This window comes from Sus scrofa, chromosome 4 (genome assembly GCF_054392235.1).
Source record: "Sus scrofa isolate SSC_HxYL_T2T_F1_AM1 chromosome 4, Sscrofa_HxYL_maternal_Yorkshire_Landrace_v2.0, whole genome shotgun sequence".
Lineage (NCBI taxonomy): Eukaryota > Metazoa > Chordata > Mammalia > Artiodactyla > Suidae > Sus > Sus scrofa.
Window position 1 is genome coordinate 15780262 of NC_139386.1, and position 18137 is coordinate 15798398.

General features: G+C 43.4%; 2 protein-coding genes across 4 annotated transcripts in view; one reads left to right on the forward strand and one right to left on the reverse strand.

Annotated features, from left to right (window-relative positions):
• FAM91A1 (family with sequence similarity 91 member A1) overlaps positions 1-18137 on the reverse strand; it is an 87091-nt gene that overhangs the window by 55275 nt on the left and 13679 nt on the right. The gene's annotated exons all lie outside the window — the stretch shown is intronic.
• Positions 12417-18137, forward strand: part of ANXA13 (annexin A13) — a 58306-nt gene continuing 52585 nt past the window's right edge. For 2 of the 3 annotated variants that reach the window (XM_021088956.2, XM_021088957.2), the window contains exons 1-2: positions 12417-12466; positions 13557-13679. In XM_021088956.2, coding sequence (XP_020944615.1) covers positions 12452-12466; positions 13557-13679 — 138 coding nt within the window. In that variant the 5' untranslated portion in view covers positions 12417-12451. The remainder of the gene's footprint in view (positions 12467-13556; positions 13680-18137) is intronic. The other variant, XM_013996500.3, reaches the window with a different exon arrangement.

The following is an 18137-nucleotide window of genomic DNA, read 5'->3' on the forward strand; positions in this document are numbered from 1 at the left end:
TACACAATGACACCAATGGCTTCTTTATGACCAATACCTTTAGCATCTGCATATTGCCCAGCACCTAGGAGGGAAGTGGGTGGGTTTGGTTGAATTGGGCATTGATCTATAAAACATCTAGAGGTGGTCAAGTGGAATAAAACCCAGAGGTGAGTGGTAACCATGCCAAAATACCAAAATCCATCTTTCTACTCAATGCCACAGCTTGAACCAACCTTGCTGTTTTAGTCAGGGTGCTCCAGAGAAACTGAATCAATAGGATGTAAATATATTATAAAAACTGGATCACTATATATGAGGAGATTTATGATAGGAATTGGTTCACAGTTATGGAGCCCAGGATATCCCATGTTCTGCCATCTGCGAGTGAGAGAACAGGATGCCAGCGGTCTGATTCAGTCTGAGTCTAAAGGCCTGAGAATCAGGAGCTCTGTCGCCCCAGGACGGGAGAAGATGGATGTACCAGCTCAAGAAGAGAGTGCAGGGAGCAGTTCTTCCTTCACCCTTTCTGTTCTACTAGGACCGGATGATGCCCACCCACACTGGTGAGGGTGGAGCTTCTCTCCTCGTTCTACTGAACTCCGTCTGCTGATCTCTTCCTGAAACACCCTCACAGACACACTCAGAAATAATGTTTTACCAGCCCTCTGGGCATCCCTTACCCCAGTCACGTTAACACATAAAATTAACCAGCACACTTAGCAACCCAAGGTGCACGGCTTCTGGCCTGGCTCTCCACTCCTATCCACCCTGGACCCTTCCCCACCCTCAACCCCCATCCATCACCTCCCCTCCCCAGCCTCTCAGGCACCTAAATTCTCTTCAGGTCCCACAGGACAATCTTAACCTCATTTGGGTGGTTGCTCCAGCAAAATTCCACCAAATTAAAAAATCTGGGCATTCCTGTTGTGGCTCAGAGGGGTATGTACCTAATTAGTAACCATGAGGATACTGGTTCGATCCCCTGGCCTTGCTCAGTGGGTTAAGGATCCGGCGTTGCCATGAGCTGTGGTGTAGGTCACAGACATGGCTTGGATCCTGCGTGGCTGTGGTTGTGGTGTAGGCTGGCAGCTGCAGTTCCAATTCGACCCCTAGCCTGGGAACTTCCATATGCTGCAAAAAAGCAAGAAAAAAAACATCTGCAGTGTATACAATATCTATCATTAGGCACCTGGGGTTTTACTCCATTGGTGTTGCGGTTGAGTGATGTTCACACACCCTTACGATGGAGCTGATTTTCCTCCAAGGTTTTTTGTGTATTTATTCAAGCAAATAAAAATGTCCCTTTTAATGGTCTCTATTGTACTAATTAGTTTTAAAGACTTGCTCCAGTTTCTCTCCACCTCCAGAATTCCCCTAATGACACTGAACCAACAACAAATGAGCATTTAGATAATAGACAATGAACCTCCATCCACATGGGATTTTTGTATTTGTTAGGCGGGGAGAAAGGTGCCTTTTGGAATTCTTTTCACTTTTCACTTTGTGCATCTACTTAGCACATAATTACTCTTTGTGGGCTTGATTGTTTTCTCAGCTATTTACTAGACCTCTGGGTACAGGGCACCCGGCTACATCTCTTTAAAAGTGTCACTTAACATGTGCTGCCAAAGTAAGTTGCAAAACTTTCCATTTTTTTCTTCTTCTCCAGGAGCTGATAAACATAAGAGTGAGATTAAAGGGGGAGATTTTCAAAAATAAATTATGGAAAATAATATATGTTGCTGTATCTAAATTATGAATGAAATCACTAGTAATGCTTGGTTCTCCTTGTTACTTTAAGAATCCTAGCTCTAAAAGTAGTCTTGACTATCAGGAAAGATTAAGAAGCCTAGTTATCTGTTAAAAAGTGATGTGTGACCTTCATCACGTCACACTCTGACAACTACATTTTCTAGGGCATGTTGGTGAGCAGGTGATATATTAACTTCCCATCGTATTAATGGTTTATCCATCAACTCTGCATGACTTCTGTGACAGTTTTCTACAGCCTTTCTTTCAAGATACTTTGGGAATATGCATGCAATCTGAAATGCAGGCTTGAAAAAAAATATATTTTTTTTTCTTTTTAGGGCCACACCCGCAGCATAGGGAGGTTCCCAGGCTGGGGGTCAAATTGGAGCTAATGCTGCTGGCCTACACCACCGCCACAGCAACGCAGGATCCAAGCCTGAGTCTGTGGCCTACACCACAGCTCATGGCAATGCCAGATCCTTAACCTGCTGAGCAAGGCCAGGGATCGAACCCTCACCCTCGTGGATCCTAGTCACATTCGCTAACTGCTGACGGGAACTCCGAAAAAAAAAAAAAGATTTTTATGGAACTACACGACTTTGTCTAGCTTTTGCCATGTGTAGTTCATCAAATAAAGCTTAATCAGAGTCCTGCGAGGAGCCCACACATGCTGTGGTCCTTGGGAGAGCAAAGGGCCTCAAAAAATAACTTTCAACATGTACTTTCTTAATAGAAAGTTCTGGTCTTAAAGTCAGCCAGTAATATAGAGCCAATAAGTGGGGGGAGTTCAAAAGGCACAGAACTCTTATCTTAGGCATCCAAGTCAGAGTGTACCCTCATAAAGTAAAATTTAATTTATAACATGAATCAGGTTTTAAGATATCATAAAATAATTGGAGTTTGAAAGTGGGGATTTTGCATCTTGCTACTGACACTGCTCTACTCAGAATCATGAAACAAAAAGTCAAAAATGAAAATCTTTTGTACATCAACGCAGACAAGGTTAGCCTTGGGCAAGTTTTTGGAACAACAACAAAATGTCTTTTATTGATGTTCATGTATTTTAATAAGAAAGGTCTAGATAAATGGCCCTAGGTAGAATCACAGAATGAAAGTAGTCTTTTTTTTTTTTTTGCTTTTTAGGGCCGCTCCTGTGGCATATGGAGGTTCCCGGGCTAGGGGTCTCATCAGAGCTATAGCTGCCAGCCTAGACCACAGCCACAGCAACTGTGGGATCTGAGCCGCGTCTGCGACCTATATCATGGCTCACAGCAATGCCAGATTCTTAACCCACTGAGCCATCAAACCCACAACCTCATGGTTCCTAGTTGGATTTGTTTCCACTGCACCATGGTGGGAACTCCCAAAAGTCGTCTTAAAACAGAAGGAACTTTACATACCTGGCCTAACCCCCTTTGCTTTAGAATTAAAAAATTGGAGCACATAAGGAAGAAAAGGGGGTTGTCATGGCTCAGTGGTAATAAACCCAAGTAGTATCCGTTTGCTCCCTGGCCTCCCTTAGTGGGTTAAGGATCCCACGTTGCTGTGGGCTGTGGCGTAGGCTGGCAGCTGCAGCTCTGATTCGACCCCTAGCCTGGGAACCTCTATATGCCTCAGGTGTGGCCCTAAAAACATCAAAATAAAAAAAAAATTAAAAAAAAGAAAGAAAGAAAAGAATAGAAAAAAAAGAGGAAGAGAGGAGTTCCTGTCGTGGCTCAGTGGTTAACAAATCCGACTGGGAACCATGAGGTTGTGGGTTCGATCCCTGGTCTCGCTCAGTGGGTTAAAGATCTGGCGTTGCCGTGAGCTGTGGTGTAGGTTGCAGACACAGCTCAGATCCTGCGTTGCTGTGGCTCTGGCGCAGGCCGGTGGCTGCAGCTCTGATTAGACCCCTAGCCTGGGAACTTCCATATGTCAAGGGAGCAGCCCAAGAAATGGCAAAAAGACCAAAAAAAAAAAAGAGGAAGAGACTTGAGTATGGTCATGAGCTAATTACAAAGACAGGGGGTGGTGCAGCGTCTTGTGGCTGAGGTGGCCGGGGAGACCCCTACGTCCCTGCAGTCACCATGAATGCATCCACCTACTTTAACTTATCACAAACAGGCTAATTCTGATTCTAATCAGGTCTCTTCGACACAAATGAAATCAAGTTTACTAATTTTAAAAGTTAAATACAAATTTATTATTCATTTATAATTACAAATAAAACTATCTGAGAAAAGATTGCTTCCGGGCATGGGGTATACACATTCCTAGAAACCTGAAAGGTTAATATTTAAAATCAAACATGATTTAGATCCTTTGCTCATTTCCTGTGACTCCCAGGGGTACTCAGCCTAATTAATGACTTACTTTCCTTCTCGAAACACTCTCTTATCTTGCCTTTCTAGACACCACATTCTTCCAGATTTCCTTTGATCTGACTCACGGCTCCTCTCCGCCTCCTTTGCTGCCTCCTGTTCTTTTTCTGTCCAGCCAATGAGTACTGGCACAGGTAAAACTCGGTCCCGGGCCTTCATTTCTCTTTCCTTCTCTCCTCTTCTCTATCCTCACCCTCTCCATCAATAATCTCCAGCTGGCTTATGACGTCACATAGGTTGATGATTTCCAAAGGTTTCCCTAACGCAGGCACCATTCATGCCCAGTCTGACATCGCCACCGGGGTGTCAAATTAGCATCTCAAGGGCAACATGACCAAAGTCAAAAATCTTGATCCTTTGCTGGGAGATCTCCACTCACCCCAGCCTTCCTCACCTCAGTTACTGGCATCACCTTTGACCCAGGGGCTTGAGACTCGAATCTGGGAGAGACCCTTGGTTTCCCCTTGCCCTCTGTCCCCACACCCAGTGCACCAGCAAGCCCTCTTGGCTCCCCCTCCAAGTATGTGCCCTCCGCTCAACCCGCCCTCTGCACCAGGCCACGTGCATGGCTCACTGCTCCACTGCAAACACCTCTTCACCTGTCTCTTGTCTGTTCTGCCTCCCTGAGAGCCATCACGTACACCCAGCAAGGGCCCTCTTTTAAACTCTTAAATCAGATCAAGCCACTTTCTCATCTACAACTCTTGAGTGATTTTGCAATGCTCTGCAAGTAAATTCCAAATCCCTCCCCATCGCCTTCAGGGCCCTGCTCCGTCTGATCCGCTTCTCCCTTCTCTCCCTCGGCCCACTCTCCCCACGAGGACATCTTTTCTGCTATTCAATTGTACAGAAGCCTTCTGACCTCAAGGCCACTACTGGCCTGAAATCGTTCCCCCACCCCCCAGTCCTTCAAACTCTGCATTGATTCTTCAGGGCTCAACCCCCAGCCCCCACCTCACACAGACCTCTCCCTCCTGCCCCCGACAGGTGGACAGGTGGCCTCCCCAACTGCTCCCCCTCACATCACCCTGTGTCTTTCTGCCACAGCTTCGCCCTCTTCACACACAGTGACTATGTTGTCAATGCCCCTGTCTACTCTTTTTTTTTTTTTCTCTTTCTTTTGTCTTTTTAGGACTGTACCCGCAGCATATGAAGGTTCCCAGGCTAGGGGTTGAATGAGCTCTGTAGCCACTGGTCTACACCACAGCCACAGCAACGCCAGATCTGAGCTGTATCTTCGACCTACGCCACAGCTCACAGCAACACTGGATCCTTAACCCACTGAGCGAGGCCAGGGATCGAACCTGCGTCCTCATGGATACTAGTCAGATTTGTTTCCGCTAAGCCATGATAGGAACTCCGGAAACAATTTAAGAATCACAGAATCACTCATACACACATACCTCATCCCAGCCTTTCTAACCTGCACTGGTTTGAAGTGAGAAAAGCCTGCACAGACACACACACACACACACACACATGAACACCTTTTCCAGCCAAATCTCTCATTTACCAAAGGAATGTTTGCATGAATTAAATTTTTGCTCAAGAAATATTTCCATCCCTTGGGATTTATCATAACAAAATCTGGTCTGTGACAGACAGCTTTCTAAGGAATTCCTTCCTCTCACCCATTCAACAAATACCTAAGACAGCTGCCATTATTTCCACCTGACAGGTACCATACAAGCTCTGGATACAGAAAGGTGAAGAGAAGATAATCACTCCCCTATTCCAGGGTGAGAACATGCAAGCAAAGAAGCAAAAAGAATCCAGTGGGGTGAGGGCTGACCTGGAGGAGGCAGCCTGCATCCTGTGATGCTACATACTTATTTTATCTCGTTTTTGTTCGACCCCTTTCTCTGATGAATCTTCTGACCTTCCTGATGGCCTCTTTCTTCTTATCACCCACCAAATATGCTTTCTGAGCCCTGTCTTCAGGCTTCTATTCCCTTTCTAAGCTCTTGGATTCTGCACAGCTCAAGATGCTAACATCCCCTGGGGGGATGGCTCCCTGATTTGGTTGTGTCCCTGTCTTCTCAGCTGAGACCTGCTCTTCTTCCTCCAGGGTTGGGGCCACCAGCAGAGGGACACTGAAGAGGTGCCTGGGCAGCTGTCGTATATGCTGGTGTCCGCGGCCAACCACAGGTAGGTCAGCCCAAGAGGATGCACAGACAGCTGTACCAGAAGCGAAAGTTCCGAGCAAAGGGCACCCTGCTCCCAGGCTCCAGTCAAGTCTCAGCTTCTGAGAGGTTCAAAACCCTCTGGGCTTCTATATCCACTCGCTTCTCCCATCCTCACAATCCCTGCCTCCCTTTTCCCTTTTTTCTCCTCTCTTATTCCCTTATTCTACCCCCTTTGCCCTTCTGCAGTAGACATCTCTTGCTTTGGCCAGCCTATCATCCATTTGCCCATCTTTTATCAAGAGCACCCCAATTATTTTTGGAGGACCAGCCCTCCCCCACTCTCAAACCATGTGTTTTGGGTGGGGTTGGCTCCTCTCTCAGCTCTAGAGGTGACATGAAACCCAGTCTTCAAAACCTCCCTCCAGCTCTGGTGGCCAGTTCAAAGATAAGTGCTGAGCTCCAGTCTGGGCCAGAGAATCAGACCAGGACATATAGTCAAACTTACAGGAAAGGAAAAGCTCTCATATTCTTTTCCATAGCTCAGGAATTGTGAGGATGACCGTATGAATCTACTGGCAGCCGAAAAATGGCTCTGCATGTTGGGGTGGGGGATCCCTTTGAGAGGAGAGAAGGCAGAACTGGGAAATGGAGAAAGACAGTGGATCCTGGGAATATATTTTGAGTAGCTGGATCCAGCTATGCCTGAAACGAACTCCTTTATCCAACTGTACAAACCATTAAGTTCCTTGTTTGCTTAGGTTATAGTGAGTCAGATTTTTAGTCACTTGCAACCAAGAGTCCCAATATAGCTTCCTAAATCCAAATTGTTCATGGTCTTTTAGGTCTTGGAGTAAATTCAGAGAGGAAGTTCATTATTGTATGTACTCATTTGAAACCCAAGAACTGGAGACTGTGACGCTGAAATGATCACACTCCTAAATTGTACCAAAGATCAGAAGAAAACTGGGGCCTTTTCTCTCCCAGAGCTACGGTTTGTTTTTTGGTTTGCCATAAAATGCTACATTAAATCAAGGTGTTTTCTCATATGTAGATGTTTTATTTCTCCCACCAGAACATAAGCATTTGACAAGGCAGGGGTGGGAGTTGAGTCCTAAATTTTTCACATGCCCTGCAGCTTATTAGCATAATATATAATACGTCCTTGTTAACCAGTCAGTGAGTTAAGAAGGTATTTTGTTTTGTGAGATTTTTGTTTTAATGCTTGCAAGATGAAATGTATTACTTTTGGGGTTTTTACTACTGAAAAAATATCAGAGTGTAAAAATATAGTTGTTTTCAGCAACTATAATCACTTCCTGCAGGTTTCAGGCTTTTTGTTTTTACTCAAGCAACATTTATTCACATCTGCATTTATTAACTAATGTAGAGAAAAAACTATAAACAAACATGACAAAACACTAGCATTTTTGCTTTTGCTTATGTGGAGGAAAATAGCAGTCCAAAACAACTATAATTTGGGGGTTCTATCTAAATTACACTAAATTTAAAAAATACTATTAATTCTCCCTGGGGAAATAGATATTAGGCAAGTGTTCAACTTGACTGTTATATTTAGAAAATCAGCATCTATGTGCTTTTGTTATTTTGAATAGTGTATAGCTACAAAATAATATGAAATACTTGTGGTCTTATGTTCCTATAAGTTTTTCCAAGGTATTTCTAAATGAATGTTTTATTAAATATAAATTACACAGCATGGTTTTTTTGCTTTGAGACGCATAGCAACCAATGAGGTTCTTCTGCTTGCTTTTTGAGATGTTGCATTAGTTTCCCAGGGCTGCCATGACAAAGTACCACAAACTGAGTAGCTTGAAACAACAGAAATTTACTGTCTCACAGATCTGGAGGCTAGAAGTTCAAAATCAAGGTGTCGGCAGACTTCTAAGGTCCTTCTCTGCCTCGTTCTGGAGTCCAGTGATGGCTCTCCGTCCTTGGCATTCCATGGGTTGCAACTAAATCACTCCAGTCCCTGCCTCTGTCATCACATGGACTTCCGTGTGATGGAGTCTTCACATTGCATTTCCCACCTGGTATAAGGACACCAGTTATAATGGGTTGTGGCCCATCTTAATAACTTTTGCTTAGTGTGGTTCCATCTGTAAAGACCCTATTTCCAAATAAAGTCACATTCAGAGGTATTGAGCGTTAGGACCGCACTGTGCCTTGCGGTGGGGATGGATACAGTTCAACCCATAACAGATGTATAAGTAACATACATTTTTTTAAAAAGCAAAGAGCTTTTTAGGGCTGCACCCGCAGTATATGGAAGTTCCCAGGCTAGGGGTTGAATAGGAGCTAGAGTTGCCAGCCTTCGCCACAGCCGCAGCAATTCGAGATCATTAACCTACAGAACGAGGCCAGGGATCGAACCCACGTCCTCATGTACACTAGCTGGATTTATTACCACTGAGCCACAATAGGAATTTCAACATTTTAAAGAAGTGTTAGAAACTTAGCCTTGGTCCACAGTATGGAAGGAAAGACCCTCTTTGGCAAGACTGATTTATGACTTGCAATTGAGACGCATAAGGCTGGGAGGAGATTAGACTTTGGCTGGCATCACCACTTTGAGAACCACCAAAATCTAAGAGATGTAAATATCCAAGCCCAGTCTAGTAGAGAAAGATGCAGCACCTGTAATAATTTAGAATCACTAATATTTATAATGACACACACACACACACAAAATCCCAAACCCCTCCATCACACCTCCTGTGCCCTCTTGCCATCAAGTCTGCTCACTTTTCTTTTCCGGGCAGTTCCTTTTCTTCCCTCTGGACCTCCTGCCATGTGGTCCTCCCAGAAATGGCCTGGGGTCACAGGAACGCCCCCCCCCCCCCACTGCTGTTGCTCAGGATTATCCCAGCCACCCGCCCGCATCCCCATCCAAATGGGGAAGGAGCAAAGGATGAGATGACACTGGAAGGAGTTCTGCTTCAGTCAAATCTAAACTTGACTGTAGGTACATTGAAATCATCAAGAGGTGGCTATAGTGGGGGTGACCTAGAAAAATAAGAAGGTGTATCAGCTTCTTCCTCGGCCTCTAAGCTATCTTTCACCTCCCTGGAGCCATAAATGATATCTCTTCTTTATGAATTTCCTGTGCTCCGTAACTGGGCACCCTTGAACAGAACTTATCTCCACACGGAGCACCATACGTCAAATTGCCCTGTTCCTCCTGAACTTTGAGCTTCAATGGCCTGGGGTGGGAGAGGAAGGGAGGGAGGGGGACCATCACTGATCTAGGAGGGGTTAGTGACACAGAGGTTGATTCTAAAGCCGGTGCAGAGGTGGGGCGGGAAAGACTTGGCTCTGAGAAGTCTGGGGCTGGGAAAGGAGGCAGTGAATTACAGAGCACAAATTAGACACCAAAGACAAAACAACAGGGACTGGTCCAAGCATTAGTTGTTAACTTACATCTTAGCTTCTGCCCCATTCCACTGTCAGTACCTGGAGGGGAGTTGTGTCTTATTTTCCACTGCGTCTCCAGCACCCATCAGCCCACCTGGCACACAGCTGACTCCAGTCTCTTTGGCCACGTTTCATTTCCTGCAATTTGCAAAGCTCTTTCCTTTTTCTGAGCCTCAGCACAAACTGAAACATCTGATCTGGAACACGTTCCCTTTTCAAATGATGCACTCTTCCTTATCCTAGGATTCACAGCCTCAAGCTTAGTTCCTTGAAGAAATCTAGCTCTATTTAAAGTAAATCACATATTTGTGCACACACGTGTGCACTCATACACACACACATTAGCTTCCATCACAGCATCCTGTTTAGTTTTTCCACAGCCTGTACAACAATCTGAAAAGGTTTGTTCTTTGTATACTTCCTCCACTTGGCTGTACCTTCTAGGAAGAGAAAATTTATTTCCATTTTGTTCACTGTTTTAAATTCCAGCAATTAGCTCATCCAAGAACCTCAGTAGATAAAAGTTAAAGAACAGAAGAATGAACATATAGGAGTTCTTGTCATGGCTCAGTGGTTAACGAATCTGACCAGGAACCGTGAGGTTGTGGATTCAATCCCTGGCCTCGCACAGTGGGTTAAGGATCTGGCATTGCCGTGAGCTGTGGTGTAGGTCACAGATGCAGATCGGATCCCGTGTTGCTGTGGCTGTGGCGTAGGCCGGCAGCTACAGCTCCTGATTTGACCCCTAGCCTGGGAACATCCATATGCCGTAGGTGTGACCCTGGAAAAGACAAAAAGACAAAGAAAAAAAAAAAAAGAATGAACATATAACCAGAATGTAATAAACCTATAAGAATATTCACACTATGTTACATGGGAAGGTAGCATAAAATAAAGATGGCATCTTGGACCAGAAGAGGAAAGATGAATTAATAAATAACTATCTAGGATTGATTAAGTAACCAAAACTAAAGCTGAATCCACTTCTTTCTTGTTCTACAGCAAAATCAATTCCAAATGAATAAAAGATACAAGCCTTAAAAAATGAAGATGATAAAAAAAACTTGAAATTGTACAAGAAGTCTTAATCATCTTAATGCAAAGACTTTTTCTAAGCAAGCCAAAGAAGAAAAGATGGATATATTTAAATCCATAAAAACGACAAAACACTTCCTGTATACACACCTACACACTCAAAGCATAAACAGAGACAAAAGACAAACTGGAGAATTATAACTGTCATACTTGATAACGGCCTAGATTTTATTACATATATTATTACAAGCAAATAATGAAAAAACTAATAATTCAAAATAAAAATAAAGGACATGAACAAGCAGACCACAGGAAAAAATCATACAAATGGCTTTTAAGAAATGGGATATATCATTTTAAGAATACCAAAGGAAAGGAGTGTAAATTAAACAGTGAGATAACCATTTTTCATCTTTGAAACTGGCAGCAATGAGAAAGTTTGATAATCTCTGGTGCTGGCCAGCATGTGGGGAAAGGAGCACTGGCATATTATTGCAGGAAGGGATACGCTTCGTCTTTTGAAAGCCAGCCTCGTGGGTCAGCTGATCTTTGAAAGTTGTTCAGTATTTCCATGTCTGTGTGTAGGGCAACTTGGCGACATCTCTCAGAATTTTAAAGCACATACTCTTTGGCCAGCCACTGCATGCTAAGATTTTATTCTCCTGATAAGCATGCACACATATGCAAAGATGCATAAATGAATATAATCATGCAAAAGACCAAGATAACCTAAATGACTTCGAAGAGTGAACTAATTCAATAAGGTTTGGTTCATACCCATAGTAGACTATCATGCGACCACTGAAAATCAAATGCGCTACTGTCCTGTGTCTGTTTAGCATATGGAACACACGAGGCATGGAACAGAATGCAATGTACAAACCTATTTGTTGAGAAAAAAAACAAGCCAGAGATAGATACACAGAAAGGCAGATAAACATGGCCGTGTATGCAGCCATTCTTGGAAGGACCCAAACCTCAGAGGGGAGGGACTCAGAGCTCAGGAGGCTTCCTTTTCATGGTATCTTTTCACATTATTAGGGGGAAAATATGTCATCTGCACATACTGGTTTTTTAATTTAGAAACTCGCTAAATTACAAAAATGATGTTAGCATACCTCAGTGTAGGCTTCAAAAAGATTCTCTGTGATAATAATAGTGATGTTAGTAGAATAATGTTTTTCAATCTTCTTTGGCTAATGCTTTTATCATTCCAAGGTACAGAATTTTAAATGAGTGCCTAAAATAAAAATGAGTAACTCTTTCAATAATCCAGGTTTAGCCCTTTGGTTGTAAATAAGATTTTCAATTTTAAAGCCTGCACTTGAGATATTAATAAATATCTTATATTTTTTAAATTTTATTTATTTATTTATTTTTATTTTCCCACTGTACAGCAAGGGGGTCAGGTCATCCTTACATGTATACATTACAATTATATTTTTCCCCCGCCCTTTCTTCTGTTGCAACATAAGTATCTAGACAAAGTTCTCAATGCTATTCAGCAGGATCTCCTAAATATCTTATTTTTTTTAATAAATACCTTATTTTAAAAAGATGGCCAACCAAGGCAACGAACGTGGGCAGGTTAAGCTCATTTGTAGCTGCTGCCACTCCCTACCCATCCCCAACAATGTATTCAAATTCAATGCCAAAGGTTACTTATTAAACTCAAGAGATATTATGCCCTGGGAAAACCACTATAAACTTAGCCTGCGGGAGAACTGATCTCTTAATGAACAACTTTCCCTGACAAAACCGAAAATGGGCAATCGTCATGTAAGTATTTACTGCTTTTGGGAATCAAAGCAAGTTTTAATTTTGGTTAGCATGTCGACCAGTTTAAACTATGAATGCATGATTGATATTTTTATCATTGTGATTGCTCCTAACTGCTGGTTTTCACAACAGAAAGCATATTTTTAAAATGCATTTGGAATATATTTTTTCTCCATTGGTTGGAAATCTCTTAGGAGGGGCAAAAGAGAAGTGTTTAAACCAAGGTGGTAGATAGTGCCTTGCAGAAAACAAGTGGTTAAGATGGAATTTGAGGAATGCGGATTAAATCTGCCAGTTTGTAGCAAAGCCACACAAGCCACTGTTGGCTTGGGAATTCAGGTTCATGCTGCAAATATCAGTGGACGAAGGTATAAGTACTCCCATAAACCCATATAACTTAGACTGAAAGGTGAAAATATCCCAGTATTTTTCCTAAACAGCATCAAACGACCAGCTATTTGCAAATATTCGTGGGATGGATTTAACATTTTACTATTCTTCTGAAATGTCTAGCATGTCTATAACTATAAAACACTGATAAAAATACTACCATTTGGAACCAACCATGCACAAGGCAGGTCAAAGCTAAATCTCAATTTTTTTTTACAGTGAAAAATGCATACCTAAAGCTATGGCAATACGAATTTTAATAAGGTTTTGTTGTACCACTCTCGCTTCCCACGGGAAGAAGGATTTATTGTGTGTACACCAGGAGCGAAGAGAATAAAACTCCAAAGTTTTCTGTAAACTAGAACTTTGTTTATAAGGTGTTCTCCTTTGCTGTAAATCAAACTTGCCCTCAGATGATCAGAAACCTACAAGCATGTTCTTTGAGAGGCATTACTTTTAAAATCATCTGTAAACAGCATTTTCATACCAGCCAGGGTGATGAGGCTTCCATTTAGGTAATCCTTCAAAGAAACGGCAACCTGCTTTTAAAATACTTCTGATCCATGCAGAGAACCTCAGGTAAAATCACCTGCCCTTGCCTTAGCAGCTTAGGAGGGTGTGTTCATCCCTGTAGTGAACCCCATGGGCAGCTTGCTTGTGTGAGTGGTGCATTTTATGTATCTCTTTTTTGAATCTTCAGAGCCAATCTTACTCCCTGTCAGAAGGCAGTCACCAGGTGCCCAATGGGCATGCCCAACCCTCGGCAGCCATGCAGCCTCTCAGCCACCGGTCAGGGAGTGGACAGCCAGAGTCCCATCAGCCTGTAAGCACTCTATTTTCCCTCCGAATCATAGATATGATCAGGTTTTCTCCTGGGCCCCCTTTCACTCACCAATGACTTGTCCTCCTGGACTGTCCACGATCCTCTAGTCTGAAAATGTCACTATCAGGGGTTACTTCCAGCAGGGAAATTATCCCCTAGAAAATGTTTGTTACCATATTTTCAGCCAAGGTAAACCTGTACTCTGGGGAGTCAGCTTCCCTTCCCAAGGGTGTCACTTAATGGTGGCCTGGAACAGAGTACATGATCCTACAATACGCTCTTGATGTTGTGAAAATACTAGTGGAATTTAACATGTGCCCAAGGAATGACTATGTTACAGACTGTGTTTCTAGATAAGCAAATGCAAACCTTTTTAAAAGATGAAAAGTTGTCCCAGAAATGACAAAGTATTTGCATTAGAAAGTGACCTGAATCTCATGTACAAACTTAAAACTTTGGTGTTAATGGTTTTAAAGCAACTACACAACCAAAGCAAAGTTACAAACGAAATGCTAGTAACATCCAAGCCAATGATGTGCAAAAACATCTTACTGATTTAGCGTTGGAGATCATGGTATTTTGCTGAGCTTAAAAACTGTACTCAGTATAAAAATGGTGCGAATTGCTATAATGTGGGGGTTATTTGAGTGGCAGCATGTTTAAAATATGATGTGGTGTGTGACTTCGTTCTCCTATCACGTTTCTTTACCCAAACTACTGAGAAACTTTTGTTTGTAAGACTCCCTATAATACAATTGGGTCTCCTCTTGGCTACAATGCAGGCTTTTTATATTAAACCTCTCTATGTCCTCTGTTATTTTATCATTAGTTTGCAACAATTAAAGCATGGCTATTGGTCACGCTTTATAAATAGAAACACAAATGCAGGCATTGAAATCATGGGCTAGCCCCTGGTCATTCCAATAATCCAATATGCTTTATATTAGCTTTTATATATTAGTTATTTTCAGCATGAAATACATTAAGTTATACTAATCAATAAAATTAACATTAAACACGTGAATTAATAAAAAGCCTGCTGGGACAGTTTAATCTCCAAAAATGTGTCCACAGACCAGGGTCCACAGACAACTGTTCGACAAACCGTGTTCTAAAGCCAATAGGATGTTGGCCGGGAAATTACATTTTCCAAGGTACCGTGATAGGGAATCCTAGCCAACTCTGAAAACAGAAAATTACTTCTTACCTTTGTGCTTTCTTCCAAACCTTTTGCCATTTTTAACGATTTTCTTTTTTTTTGAACTGAAGACATCATGTTTCTGACCAACCTATTTGGAGCAGTAATAACCAATACTGGATATTAATGACCATTGACTAGAACACACGGCGTTCAAAGAGTTTGCTTAGCCTGGAGGACTGTCCCTGTGCTCAGTGAGCTTTGTGCAGAGACAGAAAAATAGACCCACTGAAAAACCCTCTTAGGTTTAGCCAGATGACTCTTGTTTTCTACTGTGTGAGTTGTTTTCAAGAGAATCACAATTTAGAGGGAAACAGAATACTGAGACGAATAGCAAGATGACTTTGCCATAAGAGTGTGGCTGAAGGGTAAGGACAGGGTTAGAGACAGGGAAGGAGATTTAGGGGAGTCACGGATTAATGTGGAAATAATCACAAACACAAGGGGACTAATGATTTCTGGAATTTTTAAAGAGGCTAACGAACAGGAGCTAGGAAAGACTACTGCCTTGCTACTCAAAGTGTGGACCCTGGGCTTGTAGCAACATCCATGTGGCCTGGGTGCTTGTTAGAAATGCAGACTCTCAGGCCCACCCAGAACTACTGAATCAGACTCTGCATTTTAACAAGATCCTCTAGTGATTCTCATGCACATTAAAGTCTGAGAAGCACTGGACTGGAGAACACGTTCTTAAACTTGGCTGGACATTGGAGTCACCAGGGGGGTTCTGAAAACCACCGATGCCTGAGTCCTACCCCAGGGAGTCTGAATTAATTGATCTGGTGGTCAGCCTGGGCATTGGGAAGCATTTCTAAGTGCTCCCCAGGCGATGCCAATGAGCACAGAGTGTGAGACACGGTGAACCGGAGCACATCACAATCCTTGCAAGCGCAGCTCAGTGCACCGCTGATGACAGAAGTGTCACCGTGAGTGCCTGTAAATGAAAACCAACTTGTAAATGTCAGAACATCTGCTCAGCGCTCTGCCACGCTGTTTGTGAACATGTTGCATTTATGACTCACTTGTGCCAATATTTAGCTACTACAAATAATGTCTGAAATGGAGAATAGTTTGGAACTTGTAGCAGGGGAGCCCCAGGCAAGTTCAGACAAAGGTGAATTGGGAACACCTGGGAGCCTCATGGGGTGGGTGGGGATGAGGTCCTGATTCCTGAGAAAAGAAGGGAGGCTCTAGAGCCCCATAAGAATGTGCTTGGGAGCTGAGGACAAAAGTAAATACAGCTTTAACCAAGAGGGTGCACTAAACTGTGATCCTCAAAGAGTCATAGTGAACCCCAAGCAGACACCAGCCTAGACCATGCAGTAATCTCTCTCCTATCAGGAAATCTTTTATCCCAGAAAGTTAGCCCTTTAGATCACCACCACCCATAGAAGAGAAAACAAAAAAGGGCCTCTGATGTCAAAACATGACATGGGAGTTCCCGTCGTGGCGCAGTGGTTAATGAATCCGACTAGGAACCATGAGGTCGCGGGTTCGGTCCCTGCCCTTGCTCAGTGGGTTAACGATCTGGCATTGCTGTGAGCTGTGGTGTAGGTTGCAGACGCGGATCGGATCCCACGTTGCTGTGGCTCTGGTGTAGGCTGGTGCCTACAGCTCTGATTCAACCCCTAGCCTGGGAACCTCCATATGCCGCGGGAGTGGCCCAAGAAATAGCAACAATAACAACAACAACAACAAAAAGACAAAAAGACAAAAAAAAAAAAAACCTGATATGCACTAAAGCATACCTTCTTTTAACAAGTCTCCCATTCAAAGTCTGGTTACATTTCAGGCACAACTATACAACCTTGGCTTTGGGGGTTGCTTGGCTATCATAATCTATATTATTATCTGAAAGAGGTGGGGGGAAAGGCTTCCAAGATCAAATATATTGACAGAAGGAAGACCATGCAAGTGTAACACTTGATACATAAACTTGGGGGAGCCTGGGGCCACTTCACGCAGGGGATGAGCTGTGACGCAAACAGCGCACACAGGCATCTCTGCTCAATCACGCAGCAACATGGACCAAAACTCCCAGGGATGATGGGCTTCCTTGGAGGTTCAAAGAGGACCTTCTGAAATGATGATGATAATAACAGACCTTTTTCAAATGATTGCTAGACTGTGAGCAGTTCTGAGCAGTGTGGTCCATAAAATTTGAGCCCTTCCCTCTACTCATGTACATATGCCATTTAGTCCTCAGAACAATTTTATGAGGGAAGTACTATTATTCTTATTCCCCTTTTAAATAGGTGAGTGGTAACCATGTTGAGATAGGGGGACAGTGAAGCCAAGAGAGGTTACATAATCTGTTCAAGGTTGTACATCTAGCAAGAGGTGAACCATGAATTTGGGTTTGGGTAGAAGTTCTTCATGCTGTGTCCTGGGCTCACACTATACCAAGCAGAAGCAAGCTGTTGGGATGTCTACAAGTATTGAACTGGATGATCACTTCATCATCTCTTTAGCCCCACTCCTGAGCTTCCTCCTTCTCCCCTGCTCCCAAGCTGGATCAGATGTTTCTCCACAGTGCTTCCATAAGACCCTGCATATAAGGCCATCACTCCTTTCCCATGTGATTTTAGAACTATTTATACTGATGGCTCCCTGGGGCTAGGGCTGTGTCTTATTCATCTTTGCATCCCCAGTACCAACACAATGCCTGGTACATGGCAGATGCTCAATCAAAGCTGGATGCATTCATCCATTCATTGCATTTTCTAAGTGAGCCTTAATCAAACCAATGTTTTGCTCAGTTGGAGTCCAAACCCTTGTGACCCATCACACCCAAGACCAACGTGGGGGTGAGGTCCCAGTATCTGTATTTTGGAAAAGTCCCCCCAAGTGATCCTAATGGAGAAGCATGGATCTAATACCAGGTATTCCTCTAGTGCCACAGTCCCAAATGTGACCCCAGGCCAGCATCATTGGTATCACCTAGGTTCTTGCTAGAAATGCAAAGGTTTGGCTCCCCACCCCCAGATCGACTGAATCAGACACTTGGGGGACCACCCAGCAACTGCCACTGAACAAGCCCTCCAGGTGATTCCGACATTTGAGAACAAGTGTTGCAGCAAAAGCCTCCCTCCGGGCCTCATTAGAGGTGTGCCCACGCCCTATGAACCACTCTAACCACTCAGCTTTAAATGCCGAGATACCCTGATGATGGCATTTAAAGCTGACTTAGCCCCATGTCCTCCTCCCGGGCCTCTTCCATCAAATGCAAGGAACCAGCCCATTGTGCTCCCTCCCTACTC